Source organism: Coregonus lavaretus (assembly GCF_964263955.1).
Source record: "Coregonus lavaretus genome assembly, chromosome: 36".
NCBI classification, from domain to species: domain Eukaryota; kingdom Metazoa; phylum Chordata; class Actinopteri; order Salmoniformes; family Salmonidae; genus Coregonus; species Coregonus lavaretus.
In genome coordinates, this window is record NC_140023.1 from 5,023,222 (window position 1) to 5,040,961 (window position 17,740).

The 17,740-nt window shown below is 43.5% G+C and overlaps 1 protein-coding gene across 2 annotated transcripts in view; it reads left to right on the forward strand.

Annotated features, from left to right (window-relative positions):
• The window catches only part of LOC311111005 (attractin-like protein 1), a 337,080-nt gene that overhangs the window by 279,995 nt on the left and 39,345 nt on the right, over nt 1-17,740 (forward strand). For both annotated transcript variants that reach the window (XM_084153687.1, XM_084153688.1), the window contains one exon: nt 12,096-12,209. In XM_084153687.1, coding sequence (XP_084009813.1) covers nt 12,096-12,209 — 114 coding nt within the window. The remainder of the gene's footprint in view (nt 1-12,095; nt 12,210-17,740) is intronic.

Below are 17,740 nucleotides of genomic sequence, written 5' to 3' on the forward strand. Positions count from 1 at the left end.
GTCAAGACCGATTAATCAAGCATCTACCTCCCCGACCCAGCTCACCTTGACCAGCTCACCGTCCCTCACACCAGCCCTGCGGGAGGGATAGGATAGGAGCTAACGCTAACAGACAGAGACACACTGCTCTGCTCCCTTTTAACTACATACATCTCAGTGCTGTGATCAACATCGAGCTAGCAGCCATGCTAACAGACACAGTCTGACACAGCAGGACAGGTTAGCGTTCCAGGCAGGCTAGCAGACACAGACAGGTTACACATAGCAACATGCCATAACCCATGAGTTACAGGTGTAGTGTTCTGTTCATTCATGCCTGCAGACAGTGACACTTATGTTGTGCACTGGCTAATAGGTAGGTAGCGTTAACTGGGAATGCAGAGTAAATGTCAGACATGGATTCTGTTGTAGTCACTGTAGCTCACAGCCCCCCACCACATGTCAGGATCAAGGGTTAACGTGCAAACATAACTCCTACTCTTTGGGCAAAAGCAAACATGTCTAATTGACTGGTTATACAAACAGACTCCAGCCCACATCAAAACATTATACACACATAGTACCATGTACTACCTGACACAGATTTGCCATCTATGGCATAGTGAAAAAGTATGCACCTCTGGTTAAGACAGCATTGTTAAGGTCTAAGTCACATACAAGTGGGATTCCTTGTGAAAATCATTGCAACAGCATTTGTATAATTCATATACTGTATAGCCTATAGGCTTGGGTGATATACACATTTTCACAAGGTCACGCATTCTGCTTGTATCCACAGCACTAGCTTGTGAGTTGGTCATCTCGTATAGTGTAAGTGCATCCAGTATCCATACAGGGAGCGTCCTCTGCTTTCTCTCTGTTTATCATACTGTTGTGTGATTCAGGTGTGTTTCCTGTGTGTGTTTACCAATTCACTGGCTGAGCTTATTTTTTGGAGGCCGGGGTGTGGGTTTACTGAAATGTGCCTTTGAATATAGACCACAACACCACACCCGTTGGCATTTCTGTCTTTTCTGTAGATGTTATAACCATGTATTGCTACCACTATATCATCAAAGGTATTGTCTAAGTGAGTTTCAGAGATAGTCAGTACATGAATGTCATCTGTTACTAGCAAGTTATCAATTTCATGAACCTTGTTTCTTAGGCTACATATGTGACTCGTTTCAGGAAACTAGGTGTATGTCGCGTGTCACTACTTCACAGGAGAGCCAATTGAACGTAAACTTTTTTTAAAAATCAAAATGCGTTTTTTGGCAGAAATGCCTTCTAGAACATGTGAACTTTCATGTGCCTTAATAGCAAACTTGTATGCAATCTGTAAGTACAAATAAAATTGTTACATTATGAGCCTAGTTGGTTTAGCCACAGAAAAAGACAGCAACCTTCCCGCTAGCCATGATTGGCTGAGATAATGAGTGGGCTGGACATACCAAGAGATCGAGTTTTGAAATCAGTGGAATTAGAGTATGATAGCTAAGGAGATGGAGAAAATACCGGTCTCCGGATTACATCTTCAAACTAAGGACATCCATGGCATCCGTGACAGAGAGGGAGAAGCTTTCATCCATATACAGTGGCTTGCGAAAGTATTCACCCCCTTGGCATTTTTCCTATTTTGTTGCCTTACAACCTGGAATTTAAATAGATTCTGACCAGTTTCCCAGTCCCTGCTGATGAAAAACATGGGGATGGTGTTCTCTGGGTGATGAGAGGTGTTGGGTTTGCGCCAGACATAGCGTTTTCCTTGATGGCCAAAAAGCTCAATTTTAGTCTCATCTGACCAGAGTACCTTCTTCCATATGTTTGGGGAGTCTCCCACATGGTTTTTGGCGAACATCAAACGTGTTTGCTTATTTTTTCTTTAAGCAATGGCTTTTTTCTGGCCACTCTTCCGTAAAGCCCAGCTCTGTGGAGTGTACGGCTTAAAGTGGTCCTATGGACAGATACTCCAGTCTCCGCTGTGGAGCTTTGCAGCTCCTTCAGGGTTATCTTTGGTCTCTTTGTTGCCTCTCTGATTAATGCCCTCCTTGCCTGGTCTGTGAGTTTTGGTGGGCGGCCCTCTCTTGGCAGGTTTGTTGTGGTGCCATATTCTTTCCATTTTTTTTATAATGGATTTAATGGTGCTCCGTGGGATATTCAACATTTCTGATATTTTTTTATAACCCAACCCTGATCTGTACTTCTCCACAACTTTGTCCCTGACCTGTTTGGAGAGCTCCTTGGTCTTCATGGTGCCGCTTGCTTGGTGGTGCCCCTTGCTTAGTGGTGTTGCAGACTCTGGGGCCTTTCAGAACAGGTGTATATATACTGAGATCATGTGACAGATCATGTGACACTTAGATTGCACACAAGTGGACTTTATTTAACTAATTATGTGACTTCTGAAGGTAATTGGTTGCACCAGATCTTATTTAGGGACAACATCGCAAAGGGGGTGAATACATATGCACGCACCACTTTTCCGTTATTAATTTTTTTGTATTTTTTGAAACAAGTTATTTTTTTCATTCCACTTCACCAATTTGGACTATTTTGTGTATGTCCATTACGTGAAATGCAAATAAAAACCCATTTAAATTACAGGTTGTAATGCAACAAAATAGGAAAAACTCCAAGGGGGATGAATACTTTTGCAAGGCACTGTATACGGGTAAGATAGTTTAGCTAGATACATTTTCAGATATTACATGTTTCTGATTTTGTCAGAAAGTCATTTTCATTTCAAGTTAAAGTGTACTGTTAGCTAGCTAGCTAACGTTATGTGTATGATCTGTGTAGTAATATTATTCATATCGCAGAGCCATTTGTTTAGCTAGTTATAGCCTAATGTTAGCTAGCTAACATTGAACCTGGTTGGTTAGCTACCTGCAGATTCATGCAGGGTAGTAATGTCATGAGTTGGTATTATGGTTCATTGTTTAGCTAGCTAACTAGCTACATGTCTTAACAAAAGACTCCACTATGCAAGTAACCATTTCAATAGAATGTTCATGTTGTCAATGCGACAACTGTTGATAGGCGTAGCTGGTAAATTCGCTCTGGCTATCTATTCCGATATCAGAGCTCTCTCGTCTGAGTGTGCCAGAGCACAGAAAACGGACGAATTTACAAACCCTCAACATATTCATGAATATGGCTGGTGTATTTGTATTTATTTGTATTTGTATTTATTATAGATCCCCATTAGCTGCTGCCAAGGCAGCACCTACTCTTCCTGGGGTCCAGCAAAATTAAGGCAGTTATACATTTTTAAAACATTACAATACATTCATAACAGATTTCACAACATATTAAGTGTGTGCCTTCAGGCCACTACTCCACTACCACATATCTATAACACAAAATCCATGTGTACGTGTGTATAGTGCGTATGTTATCGTGTGTTTGTATGCATGTGTCTATGTTTGTGTTGCTTCACAGTCCCGCTGTTCCATAAAGTGTATTCTTATCTGTTTTTTAAATCCCATAGTCTGTTCTTGATTTGGGGACTGTGAAGAGACCTCTGGTGGCATGTCTTGTGGGGTATCCATGCGTGTCCGAGCTGTATGCCAGTAATTCAAACAGACAGCTCGGCGCATTCAACATGTCAATACCTCTCAAAAATACAAGTAGTGATGAAGTCAATCTTTCCTCCACTTTGAGCCAGGAGAGATTGACAGTGTCAGTAAACGTTGGCAAAAAAGCGTAATTAAATTGTTGCCAGCAGCACAATTGCAGTAACCAACACTATGGATAACATAAAAACAGCATAACCAGCTCTGCTAGTGCGAGTAAAATGGTCAGAGTGAGCTGTTCTCTCATTTGTGTCTGGAAGTAGCTAGAAAGCTAGCCAACATTAGCCAGTTAGCTTGGGTGCTTGACTGCTGTTGTTAGGACAGAACGCTCGGATCAACCTTACTCCTCGGCCAGAGCGTCCAGTGTGCGCTCTGAACGTTCCGAGAGCGAAACGCTCTGAATTTCCGAATGGACAATCTGACAGCGTGCTGAGTTTATGGGCGGGGCTATAGCTTAAGAGGGTGTGAACGATGCTGAATGGGTGTAGACAGAGAAGAGTGAAGAAGAAGAAGAAGAAGTGAAGAGCGCTCCAGTGGGTGTACCAAAACATTCAAAGGCCATTTTCTCAAAAGTAGAATTACTTTCCCATTGTTCCTCAACTGTAGTGTATGATATACAATTTTCTAGCTCTGAGTCTCTACTTTTATCCAATGAAAAAAAACACAATTTCAAATGTTGCTACATAAGACCGAATCGAGCCGGTCGGTCACACAAATGTTAATGTGGGCTATTTTTAGCACTTTTCTGTTTTTATTGTTTTACTGGGAGGCTTATCAGAAGTAGACATGACAGTCATATTTATGTTTGAGCTGCGAACAGCGAACTTCCTACTAGGGCACACCACCGCAGTGCTAACAGTATAACTCTGGTTGGTTAATAGACACATGATTACGGTATACAATAGCTATCGGATCAACAGAGGCATTCAGGGGATTTAGAGGGACATAAATTAGGTTACTTTCAATATGACTTGCAATGATGATGTAATGGTCCTATAGACTGCTGCACAAACCTCATTGCTATGGTACTATTTTGAATAGGGTATTGTTGCGTAGGCTTACGTTTTTTAAGTAATGTAAAAAAAAGACTGAGCGGTAGGTCTCTGCTTGCATTTTGACTCAGAGAGTGATCTTGACTCAGAAAAGGTTGGTAATCACTGATGTTGTAAATCTGCAAGAAAATAACTTGAAATCCTTCCTGCAACTCATTATAGATTCTACCAACAAAAGGGTTGATGATCTCATTAGGGTTGTAATGGACTTTAAACACAGTATGGATTTTACGCAGTAGGAGGTGGATGAGCTAAAGGACGCAAATGTCACCAGCCTGGCTGCATTCAAATTAATCTCAGATGATTTTGCTAAATTCCAAACAACACTAGACAACCTCTCTTCCAAAGGCGATTACCTGGAAAATCAATCCATGCGAAACAAAATTGTATTGATTTGAATCAGACATTAAAACTGAAACTTGGCATGACGCAAAAATCAAGGCAAGGATACTCCTGGCAGAACACCCTAAACTGGACCCTAAACTCATTGAGATGGAGAGGGTGCACAGGAATGGCACTTGTTTTCCTGATGGACGGCCCAGATCTATACTGGGGAGACTGCCCAGGTACAAAGACAAGGAGGAGATTCTCAAGTGAGCCAAGTGCCTGAAGGGAACTAAGTTCTTCATCAATCAAGACTTCTCCATAAAGGTACGCCTCAAAAGGAACTGCTGCCATGACTCATTGAAGAACGAAACAGGGGCAACATCACATACCTGAAGTATGACAGCTGGTTGTTATAGAAAACGTTTGGTTGAGGTTATTACTGCCAAAAGAGGGTCAACCAGTTAATATATCCAAGGGTTTACATACTTTTTTCAACCTACACTGTGAATGTATAAATGATGTATTCAATATAGACAAGAAAAACCAATAATTTGTGTGTTATTAGTTTAAGCACACTGTGTTTGTCTATTGTTGTGACTTAGATGAAGATCAGATCACATTTTATGACCAATTTATGCAGAAATCCAGGTAATTCCAAAGGGTTCACATACTTTTTCTTGCCACTGTATATCCCCTAATCTACACGCCCACAAGCGTGACCAGTTCATCTGCCACCCTTATTGATAATATTTGTACGCATTTTTTGAATAGTGTGGTTAAAACAGCTATACATTATACTGACATTTCTAACCACTTTCCAAATTCCACTTCTAGTTGGCAGCTGGAAATGAACAGGTGGGAATGGATAGTAACATTACATGTAGAATATTTAACTAAAGTAATTCTGAGCGCTTTAAGATGTTGGTTGATGATATTTCATGGGAAACATGTGGAGTTCGCTTACCAGCTATCTCACATCCTTCAATTCTGTATTTTACCACTGCTTCCCCTTAGTCAGACCTAGTAAGAGCGCACCAGATGGGTTCTGGAAACCTTGGTTTACAACCGGTCTAAAACTAATCCTCAGTAAAGAAAAAGTGGAAGAACAAATTTACCCATCTACAAGAATCCCTTAAACAATATAAGTCAACTTGGAAAGTCATCAATCATCTGTTGAATAAGAAAAAAAACTTCTACAGCTATCCCATCTCAATTTAATGTTGGAAATAAGACCTATAGAGATCCTGATGTTATCTCATGTGAATTTAGTAAAGTTTTTGTGAATGTGCGTTCCTCTCTTTCAAAGAAAATCTAGAACATTGATGGACTGCCCATGACTGCATGGCCAAGTACGACTCCAACACCATCATTACGTTTGCCGACAACACAACAGTGGTAGGCCTGATCACTGACAACGATGAGACAGCCTATAGGGAGGAGGTCAGAGACCTGGCCGTGTGGTGCCAGGATAACAACCTCTCCCTCAACGTGATCAAGACAAAGGAGATGATTGTGGACTACAGGAAAAGGAGGACCGAGCACGCCCCCATTCTCAACGACAGGGCTGTAGTGGAGCAGGTTGAGAGCTTCACGTTCCTTGGTGTCCACATCACCAACAAACTATCATGGTCCAAACACACCAAGACAGTCGTGAAGAGGGCACAACAAAGCCTATTCCCACTCAGGAGACTGAAAAGATTTGGCATGGGTCCTCAGATCCTCAAAAAGTTATACAGCTGCACAATCGAGAGCATCCTGACTGGTTGCATCACCGCCTGGAATGGCAACTGTTCGGCCTTCGACTGCAAGGCACTACAGAGGGTAGTGCATACGGCCTAGTACATCACTGGGGCCAAGCTTCCTGCCATCCAGGACCTCTATACCAGGCGGTGTCAGAGGAAGGCCACCCTAGTCATAGACTGTTCTCTCTGCTACCGCACGGCAAGCGGTACCGGAGCGCCAAGTCTAGGACAGCTTCTGCCCCCAAGCCTAAGACTCCAGAACAGCTAATCAAATGGCTACCCAGACTATTTGCATTGTCCCTCCCACCCCCTCTTTTTACGCTGCTGCTACTCTCTGTTTATTATCTATGCAAAGTCACTTTACCTCTACCTACATGTACATATTACCTCAATTACCTCGACTAACTTGTGCCTCCGCACATTGACTCTGTACCGGTACCCCCTGTATATGGCATGTAAGTAAGGTATACACCACTTGTGTTCGGCACATGTGACAAATACAATTTGATTTAATTAGAAAGCCCTTGGATTACATTAAGGGACATTCCTCTTTGCTTCCGTTTGATCCACCTGATATACAGTAATGGAGGTGATGGCGGTAATTGGTAACTTAAAGATATCAGCAGCAAATCATGATGAGATTGGTGAAATCAATGTCTTCCTCGATTATTGAGCCTCTGCTTTCCCCTCTCTCCCTCTGTAACATGAATAAGGATATTTCATATGTTCAAGTTTAGAAGTCAGAACACATCAGTCCCCCCTTTTGAACATTAACCCCATACTGTTCAACATTATATCAACTTGGAAATTACTTATAAACAAAAAAAATTAACATGAACAAAAAATAAAACATGATTAACATTCACAGTTCATTATTAGGTTTACACTGTCGAGACTTATGGTCTCTGATCTATAATTACACTATGCACACTGATTTCCATTTAAACTAATAATGACATTTCAGCTGGAGCTTTTGACTTCCTCCATTTCAGCTGGAGCTTTTGACTTCCTCCATTTCAGCTGGAGCTTTTGACTTCCTCCATTTCAGCTAGAGCTTTTTACTTCCTCCATTTCAGCTGGAGCTTTTTACTTCCTCCATTTCAGCTGGAGCTTTTTACTTCCTCCATTTCAGCTGGAGCTTTTGATTTTCTCAATTTCCTCCTCCTGCTTCCTGAGAGAGTGATAGCACAATACTTAAAAAGCAAAAAGAAACACAAAACATAAGAAGTCTTAATTATATATGCAAAGAAAAACCAAAGTTTGATAACATGACGATTCCCACGCTCTTCGCCTGACTCTATGCCTTCGGGATACTTTTTCTGCTGGGTTCCACAAAAATGATGGCCCTAAAAAACCTCCTCATGCTTTCACCCAGTCTTCCCCGTCAGGCAACAGGTTCCAAAAGGTGTTCCCAAGCCATGTCATTTTCACTTCGCTCCCCATCTCCTTCCTCCTCCATGGCCACCCGATATACCCTTGCGTTGGCCTTATTCAACTTTACCTAATCTTGAGGTAACTCAGCACTGTATATATACGTTTCAACGTCAATGCCCTCAGAAGATGATATCCCAAAAATGCTACCAAAGTAACCCCTGCTACTCCTAACACTGCCCATGACGCATACTTCAGAATCCCCTAATTTGCGCTATTGTCCCGTTCCATGCTGTTACTATAGCATCCTTCAAGCGTTGTACCTTCTTTAACAAACCCCTCACTGAAAGTTGACAATAATGTCTGAAATGACAACGCTATCTCTGCTACTCCCACCCTGATCTGGGTATGTGTGACGTTCAATTTAACTTCATAGTAGTCTCTATATTGTGCACAGTTAGCTGTCCTACCTCTCCTACGAGCGATCCCCTGTATCACTATACACAGAGGAGTGGTATCATTCCCCAGAGACTCTATTACCCACTTCCTTAATTTATGAGCCACACAGATCTCCACCCCAGTCACATTCCATTCCGCTCTCCCAATTCCCTATAACATTAATGCCTTGGTTTTTGGGACTCCACAGAATACACTGATGTTGGTCCTGCCAGACTCTGCAGTTATCACCCTTATGCAAACATCCTGTCTCCAACACAGGCCCCGTATGTACCTTGCCTCCGGCCACAAATACATTCGCACATAAATCCTTCCATCTAACCCATAACACATTAGTCACTACTAAAACATGCTCAAGTCAATTAGTCAATCTCCAACAATCCCTCCTCTGGAACAATGATCACTCTCATGTTCCACGACACCTAGAAAACATATTGACTTGAACAGGGAAGAGAGAAAATACATGTTTAATAATTTCACACCACCCTTGATGCGAATAAGACTGGGGAAAGAACCGTCCATCCGTTGTGTTCTAAGCCAATGGGATGCTAGTCTCCATGCCAGTCTCTGTCCATCCGTTGTGTTCAAAGCCAATGGGATGCTAGTCTCCATCATCCTCGGGTGTCAAAACTAGACACAGACTATGAGCCTTGTATATAATTAATTATACTGTATCCTCCAGCAAGCCATATGTATTGATATGCTTTAACATTAGGATTCTGATGACATGGTAAAACGAAACCCCTACTATCAATGTCCCCATCGTGGTTAGACCAAGCTATCATCTAGTGGGTTCTCTAATAACCTCCCTCTCGGAGGACACAAGAAGGTCATGTTTCCTCGGAGGAAGCCCTCCCTAGACTCAATAGATTCGAGCAGTGCACCCTCCCCTTACTTTGTGCTCTCCTCACAGCTTAGAGCAGCGCCCTCTCTCTCTTTATCTCCTGTCCGAATCATAATTGAAACACTTGATACATTATCGAACCCAATTTCAGAATGACAGTCCTTCGTGCTTCACGTTGAGTCTATCACTCAAATTCAAGACCTTCAACTTAGCACACACCGACACGCTTAGAATGTACATTTACAGACAAGGAAAATATATAGACATTATGTACGGTCCCTGTTTTACTGTAGCGAGTGGCATGTTAATGACAGATTGGTATCGCAATGCATTTTAACCTAAATTACCATGAATTTCCAAGTGTGTAGACCTCCAACATCAACCTGATACCCCAAATAAACAGTTTAGGGCAAACCTAAATCAGTTTACAGGCACAGTTGAACACTTTTTTGGTTACTACATGATTCCATATGTGTTATTTCATAGTTTTGATGTCTTCAGTATTATTCTACAATGTAGAAAATAGTAAAAATAAAGACAAATCCTTGAATGAGTAGGTGTTCTAAAACTTTTGACCGGTAGTGTATATAAATTATATATTTTTGAATGTAGTTATCCCCCTTCCCGGAGAGTAGTTACGGTATCGGTACCTAGTAATTTGGTCACTGGACCTGATACCTTGTATTAGAAACAATACTGAAGCTTCTGCCAATTTACTACTTGAGTTTCCGGATGACCTAATGTCTTATTCAAATATTATTGTTGTTGACAACACATGTAAACAAAATTATTCACAGTTGTCTTCCTATTTCCACATGATCTGTCACGGTTCCCCCCGCCCCAATAGGGCATAAACCAACCTCTCTCCTTATCGCTACTGCTAATACACTCAAATCATGTTCAAACAACGTTTGAATATCTTTTTTATTTTCTAACCATGGATGAGGCTGTTCTCCAGAACTCACGGCAACTGCGGCTGGGACTTTCGTCCCTCTTACAGATCTCGCAGGGGAATACCCCCACTAGGGACCTATTCTACACTGTAGTGTCACTCATGGATCTCGCAGAGAACTAGCGCCACTCGGGACCTATCCTTATGGAACCTACCCTACACCATATATTTACATGGATCTCGTAGAGGAACATTTCTACTCGGGACCTGTCCTTAAAGGAACCCACCCTACACCACATATTTACGACCGGTCGTTACACAATGGGCCTGCTGAATAAACTCTGTATCCTATAATTGTTCAGCATACGATTCTCAACTCCCCAATGTGTCAGAATGAGTGGTAACAGGGGTAGGAACTGTGCCTACCTTGTTTTTGGTGCTGGCTCCTGCTCCACTGATTCGGACTCTGCAGTTCGACTGTAAATCGTAGTGAACCCTGCTCGCACCACCAACTATTAGATTATAAATAAACAGATTAAAAGTTACGGACAAGTAGTAAAGCTCAAACCAAGTTTATTCACCCACTGGGTCACAAAGACAAAGACATGTTTACACAAGCACTGGTATTTAAACCTTCCTCCTATGCTGAGTCTCCTCCTTACACATCTGGACAGCCAATACATCTATGTTGCTAGACAGGACTTTAGTGATGCCTGTTCTTTCTCACTTCATGTGACCTGACCTGACCTCGGCCCCCATTCCTCACTAATCCACAGCTATCCACCCTTATCAGTGACCACAACCATGTGATTACCTTTTTCCCTTACTTAGTAACATTCTAAGCCCCTGGCTCTTATCCAACCTCCATTGACCCCACCATATACATTCCTCCTATGTATAACCATTAACTTCGGGTGTATCAAGTATTTCAAATTACAACCCAACAACTGAAACCAGACTGTGGCCCTTCTCCTCTCCATAGGATACCTAATATCTAACAATAACATGTTCTGACAGTATTATCTCCAGCTCAGGGCTGCAGCTATGCATTTGGTTTGATAACTTGCTAGCTAAGTGGCTAGCTTGCAAGATCAAAAAATCGCACCTCTTGTGTGCACTGCCGGTAATACCGTATACCCTGGTGGTACAGGAACGGTATACAAAAATCTGGATACCGCCCAATAACTGTCATGCATAACTACTCTGATTTGCATAGAACAGTTGCTTACCCCCAAGCTAAAACAGGAACACTAAAAACAAAACCCCAATAACTAACTAACTTTATTGAAGCGGAAAAAGCTTGGGAAGGTGAATACGTTTTTCTGTGTGGGTGTACGTGCATGTTTTACGTGTCTGTCTTTGTGTCTATGTCTGTGTGCGTGTGTGTGTGTGTGTGTGTGTGTGTGTGTGTGTGTGTGTGTGTGTGTGTGTGTGTGTGTGTGCGTGTGTGTGTGTGCGTGTGTGTGTGTGTGCGTGTATACAGTCATAAACATGAGTGAGAGGTGTGTGTGTGTGTACCAGCTCTTCTCTGTACTGTGTGTCTGTGTGGTCCCTATCCAGCCAGGCCCTGCCTGTCGACACTATTGTTCCCACCCCGTCTCCGTTTGTGTTTGTTTTCTTCGGGGTGTTTGGAGCATACACCGATAAAGAGCCGCTCAGCGTCTGACTCACAGGCTTTGTTCATCTGCCACTTCCTCATTATTAAGTTTTCCTCCCTCCTCTCTTCCCCTCTGCCTCTTTCTCCCCCACCCTCCCTACTGTTTGTCACTTCTGGTCCCCTTCTCTCTTCCCTCCTCTCTCTCGCTCCCCCCCCCCCCCGTCTGTCTCTCTCTCCCTCCTTGTTCCCGTCTACAGCAGCTCATGCGGGAGCGACAGCAGATGGCCAGCCGTCCCTTTGCCTCGATTGCGGTGGCGCTGGATGTAGGCGTCGACCAGGAACAGGAAGAGCTGCTGCAGGGGCTGGTGGAGGTGGGTACCTTAATGCAGTTCATTAGCATATATTTTTCCATGGCAATAGTGACACCCTGGAATACAGGCACCAAGATCGCCCACAGCATTCAATGTTGTGTGTAGACACTGGAGCGTGGGTGTGAAAAAGCAGGGATTTTTCACGGCTTGAAATGCAAAACATATGTGGCCAACTCAAACAAGTACTGAAGGCATTGTGGGAAATCACACAACAAATAATATGCCCAGAGTTTAGCGTGGCCTTATCTGGAAAGGCTGGTTTGTTATGAAATATGGACATTCTGAAAAGCAATTCATTTTCTTGCTGTGTCCGCAATTGGTCCATGGGTTTCACATGTTCCTTTCCAGCACAGTTCCAGCAACTAAGGTGGATGCATAACCATGCCAATGCTAGTGTCAGTAGTATGAAAAGGGTATTACTAGTTTGCCTCCTATATATGACTTCCTGAATTGTGTTCCCACTCTCCCTCTATGGGTATTGAGTATGATCTGATAATCTACCTCTGAAAATCCTTAGTGGTTGTGTGCGTTCTCCAGGTCTCTGTTTCATAAATGATTTACTGGCGCTACCACAAATCTCTAACAGTTGCCGCGTGTCTGCCAGTCCGCATCCAGCTTTAGTGTAATTGATAGTGAGTTTAGGGGGACAAAGTATACTCTGAATGCATTATTTCTGTTATAGTAGACGCAGATTAGCGTTATTTTATTTTATAATTTTTTTCGCTTTTTTTGTTGTTGTAATTTTTACCCCCTTTTTCTCCCCAATTTCGTGATTACGATCTTGTCTCATCGCTGCAACTCCCCAACGGCCTCGGGAGAGGCGAAGGTCGAGTCATGCGTCCTCCAAAACATGACCCGCCAAACTGCGCTTCTTAACACCCCCTCGCTTAACCCGGAAGCCAGCTGCACCAATGTGTCAGAGGAAACACAGTTCAGCTGACGAATGAAATCAGCCTGCAGGCACCTGGCCTGCCACAAGGAGTCGCTAGAGCGCGGTGAGCCAAGTAAAGCCCCCCCGGCCAAATTGTTTGCCGCCATATGGGACTCCCGGTCACGGCCGGTTGTGACACAGCCTGGGATTTAACCCCAGGCTGTAGTGATGCCGCGACACTGCACTGCAGTGCCTTAGTCCACTGCGTCACTCGGGAGGCCCAGGTTAGCGTTTTTTGACATTAATCTTGTTCTGGAGGCAGCTCTGCAGAGTGGTCACTAGCTGGCATAGCCAAGTCATAAAATCTGATTCTAAACCTAACCTTAACCACACTGTTACTGTGTTTTTAAGTACAGGTGTATTTTGGCCAAATCCATTAGGAAAAGGTGTACAGGAGGGCATTTCAAATGTTTAATCTGCATTTTGATAACCTTATTACATTTCAATTGTATGGAAAGTGGTGGAATATGATTAAATTCCCAAAAAATTGAGACTGGGCTGCAGGAAGGGCACACACACTAAATAAAGAATGACTGGAATTATTAGTGCAATTTATCTAATGAGGAGGTTGGCACATTTAGCCTTACCTGTCATCTGAACAGATGGATAACACAGTGGCTTAAGCCCTTTCTCAGTGGAGCAGTTAGCTAACGTCCGCTAAGTGGAGATGACATAATGCCTCACAGGTGAGGTGAGTAATGCCTCACACAACTCTTGTGAGATGGTGTGTTTCGTGGATTCCATCCCACACCAACCCCCTCGAAGAGAGTGTGTTGGAGGTGAATTATTCTCTTCAGAACAAGTGAGATGAACTTAAGTGTTTCTGATGTTCTCTTCAAACACAGCGTTTCAAAGAGATTCTCTTTCCTGAGAATCTTCAAAGAACCAGCTGCAATTATCGACATCCAATAAAAGTCAGGCGAATAAGTGACAGTCTGTTATTTACCCAGAGAAATACAACATTTTCATTACAAAACCTGCATCTGGATAAGATCAGCAAGACGGAGGTCATTGGAGGCACATATTGCTAACAGATGTAAAATAATCTGGATTTATTGGTTTAAAATCAGATGAGTATTCAATGAAAAACCGCACAAACATAAGTTATTGTCATCAGAGGGGTCGATGGAAGACAAGCTATCCAAAGTAGACATGAAAGAGTAGGGTTAAGTTATATGGCATGTCATTATAAAAACAGACAATATAGAGAGGTGTCATCAGAAGACAATCAAACCAAATCAAACGTCATGTGTGGGTATTTTGCCTTGGCCTATGTCTATAGTAATCTATCAGGCAGATGTTGACAGTTTATGGTTATGACCATGGTGATTCCAATATTGTTTGTTTAAATTAAAAGTCGATAACTTTACACACCATGAGTGGTCTTGTTGGACTACATGTAATGAGGACATGAATAAGGGGTTGACTGAATCTCTGGACACATCTTTTAGGAATCACAGTTTTGAGAGAAATATTATTTAAAGTCACAGAGGGTTATCTCAAGTTAATAGCCATTACTGCAAGTTTGTAAAATTGTAAAAATGTTTTGGGAGATTTTGAAATTGGGATCCTTTGCTCCGGACAAGGGCATTTCCAGGCATAGAGCCGACATGGAAATTAATAATATTTAAAGTATTAAATTTTTTTCCCAAAACCATTATTTTCCTCATAAAATTCCCCTAAATGTACATTTTAAGCTCAAATAATGCAACATTCCATTTTTTTAAACTATAAAAATAGTTACCAAGCCAGACATAGATTTTCCCGACTTTCAAGAATCGCTGAGCTAATTTCCTGCTATTCTACACATTTGGCCTTGAGGCTGAGAGAAAAATGTTGCCGTTTTAAAGCTAATTTCTAGGAGTTGGGGGCCCCCAAAGCTCATGGCCCCCCCCCCCCCCCGCCTTGCGGGAGCTGCGGGGGTGTGTGCTACGCCAGTGAGCCTAAGGCCAAAGGGGAGTGAAATAGGTCCTGGGCTCCAATCATTTCTCTCCTACCCTCCCCTGCCGTTGATGAAGGATGTCTGGGGCAGTTAATATTAATCAGTGACCTGAGGGCTCTCTATAAAACAGGCCTGTTAGACCATACCAGAGTGGACCTGACAAGTAGCCTACTAAAACACACACACACACACCACACCTGGATCATATTCATTGTCTCTGAAGTGGTACACAAATACCACACAGAATAAAACAGCTGGGTTGAGTTCCTGCACAAGCTTTGTAGCACACCACACAAGCTGAGTCAAGAGTTGAACGACACAAGCGAAAAGACAGCGGCCAATTTTTATTTAAGGGCAAAAGACCCCAATCTTGAGTCTATAATAACCATGGAGTGAACTACCCGTCTAACAGGTAAATCACACACCAGTTCCCCCTCCTCTCTTGTTTTATACTGTTGCTCCAAATGACCGGGCCACAGTATAAAACAAGAGGTAACTCATCAGCATCAATCACATCTATACAACATTCGCGTAACATCGTAAAGCCGATGAGCCTACAGCAACGAGCCTCTGTAAGACGCCCAGACGCACCTCACCTTCCGTCCCAGAGTGATATATGGCGCTGAGTGTCATAATGCTATTTAAGGGGGAGAAATGAATCAATTTCATATCTAATGTTTTAATGCGCTGTATTTATTTTCCTATCTGGGGGATTTCATGTGCTTGGGGGAGGGGGAGCAGCAAGGAGATAAAGAATATTTATGATACCTGGGAGAAAAAGGTTGTGTGGTTTATCAGCACCCACAAAGCCTTTCATCAGAGAGGGCGCAGGGGGAGAGAGAACACAGATGGAATACACCTGCATGTTGAGCTACACACATGTAGAAAAACACCCACACAAACACATGCAAACACACACCTTCCATCATTGTCAATTATTCATTGGACATAGGTTTACTTTGCAGTGACCTGTGCCTCTGTTCTCAACCAAGTTAAACGTTTAGAAAGGCAGACAAAAGCTTGAGTCTTGGCACATGTTGCAGTGTTATTAACTCTCACCCTTTGTCAATAGCAGCTCGGTCAGAGCAAACACATTCCTCCTAATGTTCTATTTGCATTGAACAGAAAGCCTTTATCATGTGGACCATTACAAAGGTGGCCCAAGCATATTTCAGTGCTATGATGGAGGCACCTGCTGATTCAGCTGGGTAAACTGACTCCCAGCCTCTCTCTTTCCCATCTGTCCATAACTATCAATCTCAGCTGAGCACAAACACTGTGTACTGGTGGGAAATGGGGAAAATTCAGCAGTGAAGGATCTTCCTGGATGGTATTCTACTTTCAGTGAGGGTAGAAACCTGTCTTACTGCTCTGTGTCTCTCTCCCCGTAGCAGTTTGTTTATTCGGAAACAGCAGGTGGGGACGTTTTTACTTGTTTGAGAAACTATGCTTGTCCCAAGCTAAACTTCTGTTTTGTAAGCTCCTCTGTAATTCGAAGGGCGAAATGCTGTGAGAACAAAAAATGTGGAGCTTGTTCTTGGCCGTTATGGACACAATCTTGTCTTTTAAAAATACCTGGTGTAATCCTTGTGGATCCTTGTCAACCATACAGTTTCATGAGGGCTAACGCAAGGCCTTCCATCTAACTGTGGTAAGCCTACCATGTTACGTTATGCTTTGTTTTGGGTCTGAATATCCAGCTATTTCTTTCCCAGCCTGTCACGGTACTGCAATTCAAACTCTATAATTACTCCCAGATCCACACACCATGAAGGGCTCGCATGAAACGTCCATAAATAACGCCTTCAGTCTCCCCCGGAAGACCTGCACCCTGTTCACCCTGCTTTACAAGCTCCTCTACAGGCAATCTACAGGTCAACCAGGGAGAGGCGTTGAGAGGATCAGGTGTGAGACGAGCCGACCCTTTAATCCCCCCATCCCCTCTGCATTTCCTCACAGATCTCTCCCTCCAGTCCCTCCCTCCCTCCAGTCCCTCTCTCCCTCCAGTCCCTCCCTCCCTCCAGTCCCTCCCTCCAGTCCCTCCCTCCAGTCCCTCTCTCCCTCCAGTCCCTCCCTCCCTCCCTCCAGTCCCTCTCTCTCTCCCTCCAGTCCCTCTCTCCCTCCAGTCCCTCTTTCCCTCCAGTCCCTCTTTCCCTCCAGTCCCTCCCTCCCTCCAGTCCCTCCCACCAATCCCTCTCTCCCTCCAGTCCCTCCCTCCCTCCAGTCCCTACCTCCCTCCAGTCCCTTCTTCCCTCCAGTCCCTCTCTTCCTCCCTCTCTCCCTCCCTGTCTCCCTCCAGTCCCTCTCTCCCTCCAGTCCCTCCCTCCCCCCAGTCCCTCCCTCCCTTCCCTTACTCCTCCTCCGGAGCGTAATGGTTAGCCTGTCTCCTCTCCGGCTGTCTCAGATTCAACTGACCTAGCAAACGGTCACATTAAGACTTAAACATTGGATACATTATTTTCATAGCGCTTTGCTTAGTGTTTGAGGCGAGAACAGGACAAAACAGATCTGATTTACAACCGGTGCAGCGCAGGCCTGGGCTGGGTACCAGATGTATGGGCTGGGTACCAGATTTGTGGGCTGGGTACCAGTTGTGTGGGCTGGGTACCAGATGTGTGGGCTGGGTACCAGATGTATGGGCTGGGTACCAGATGTATG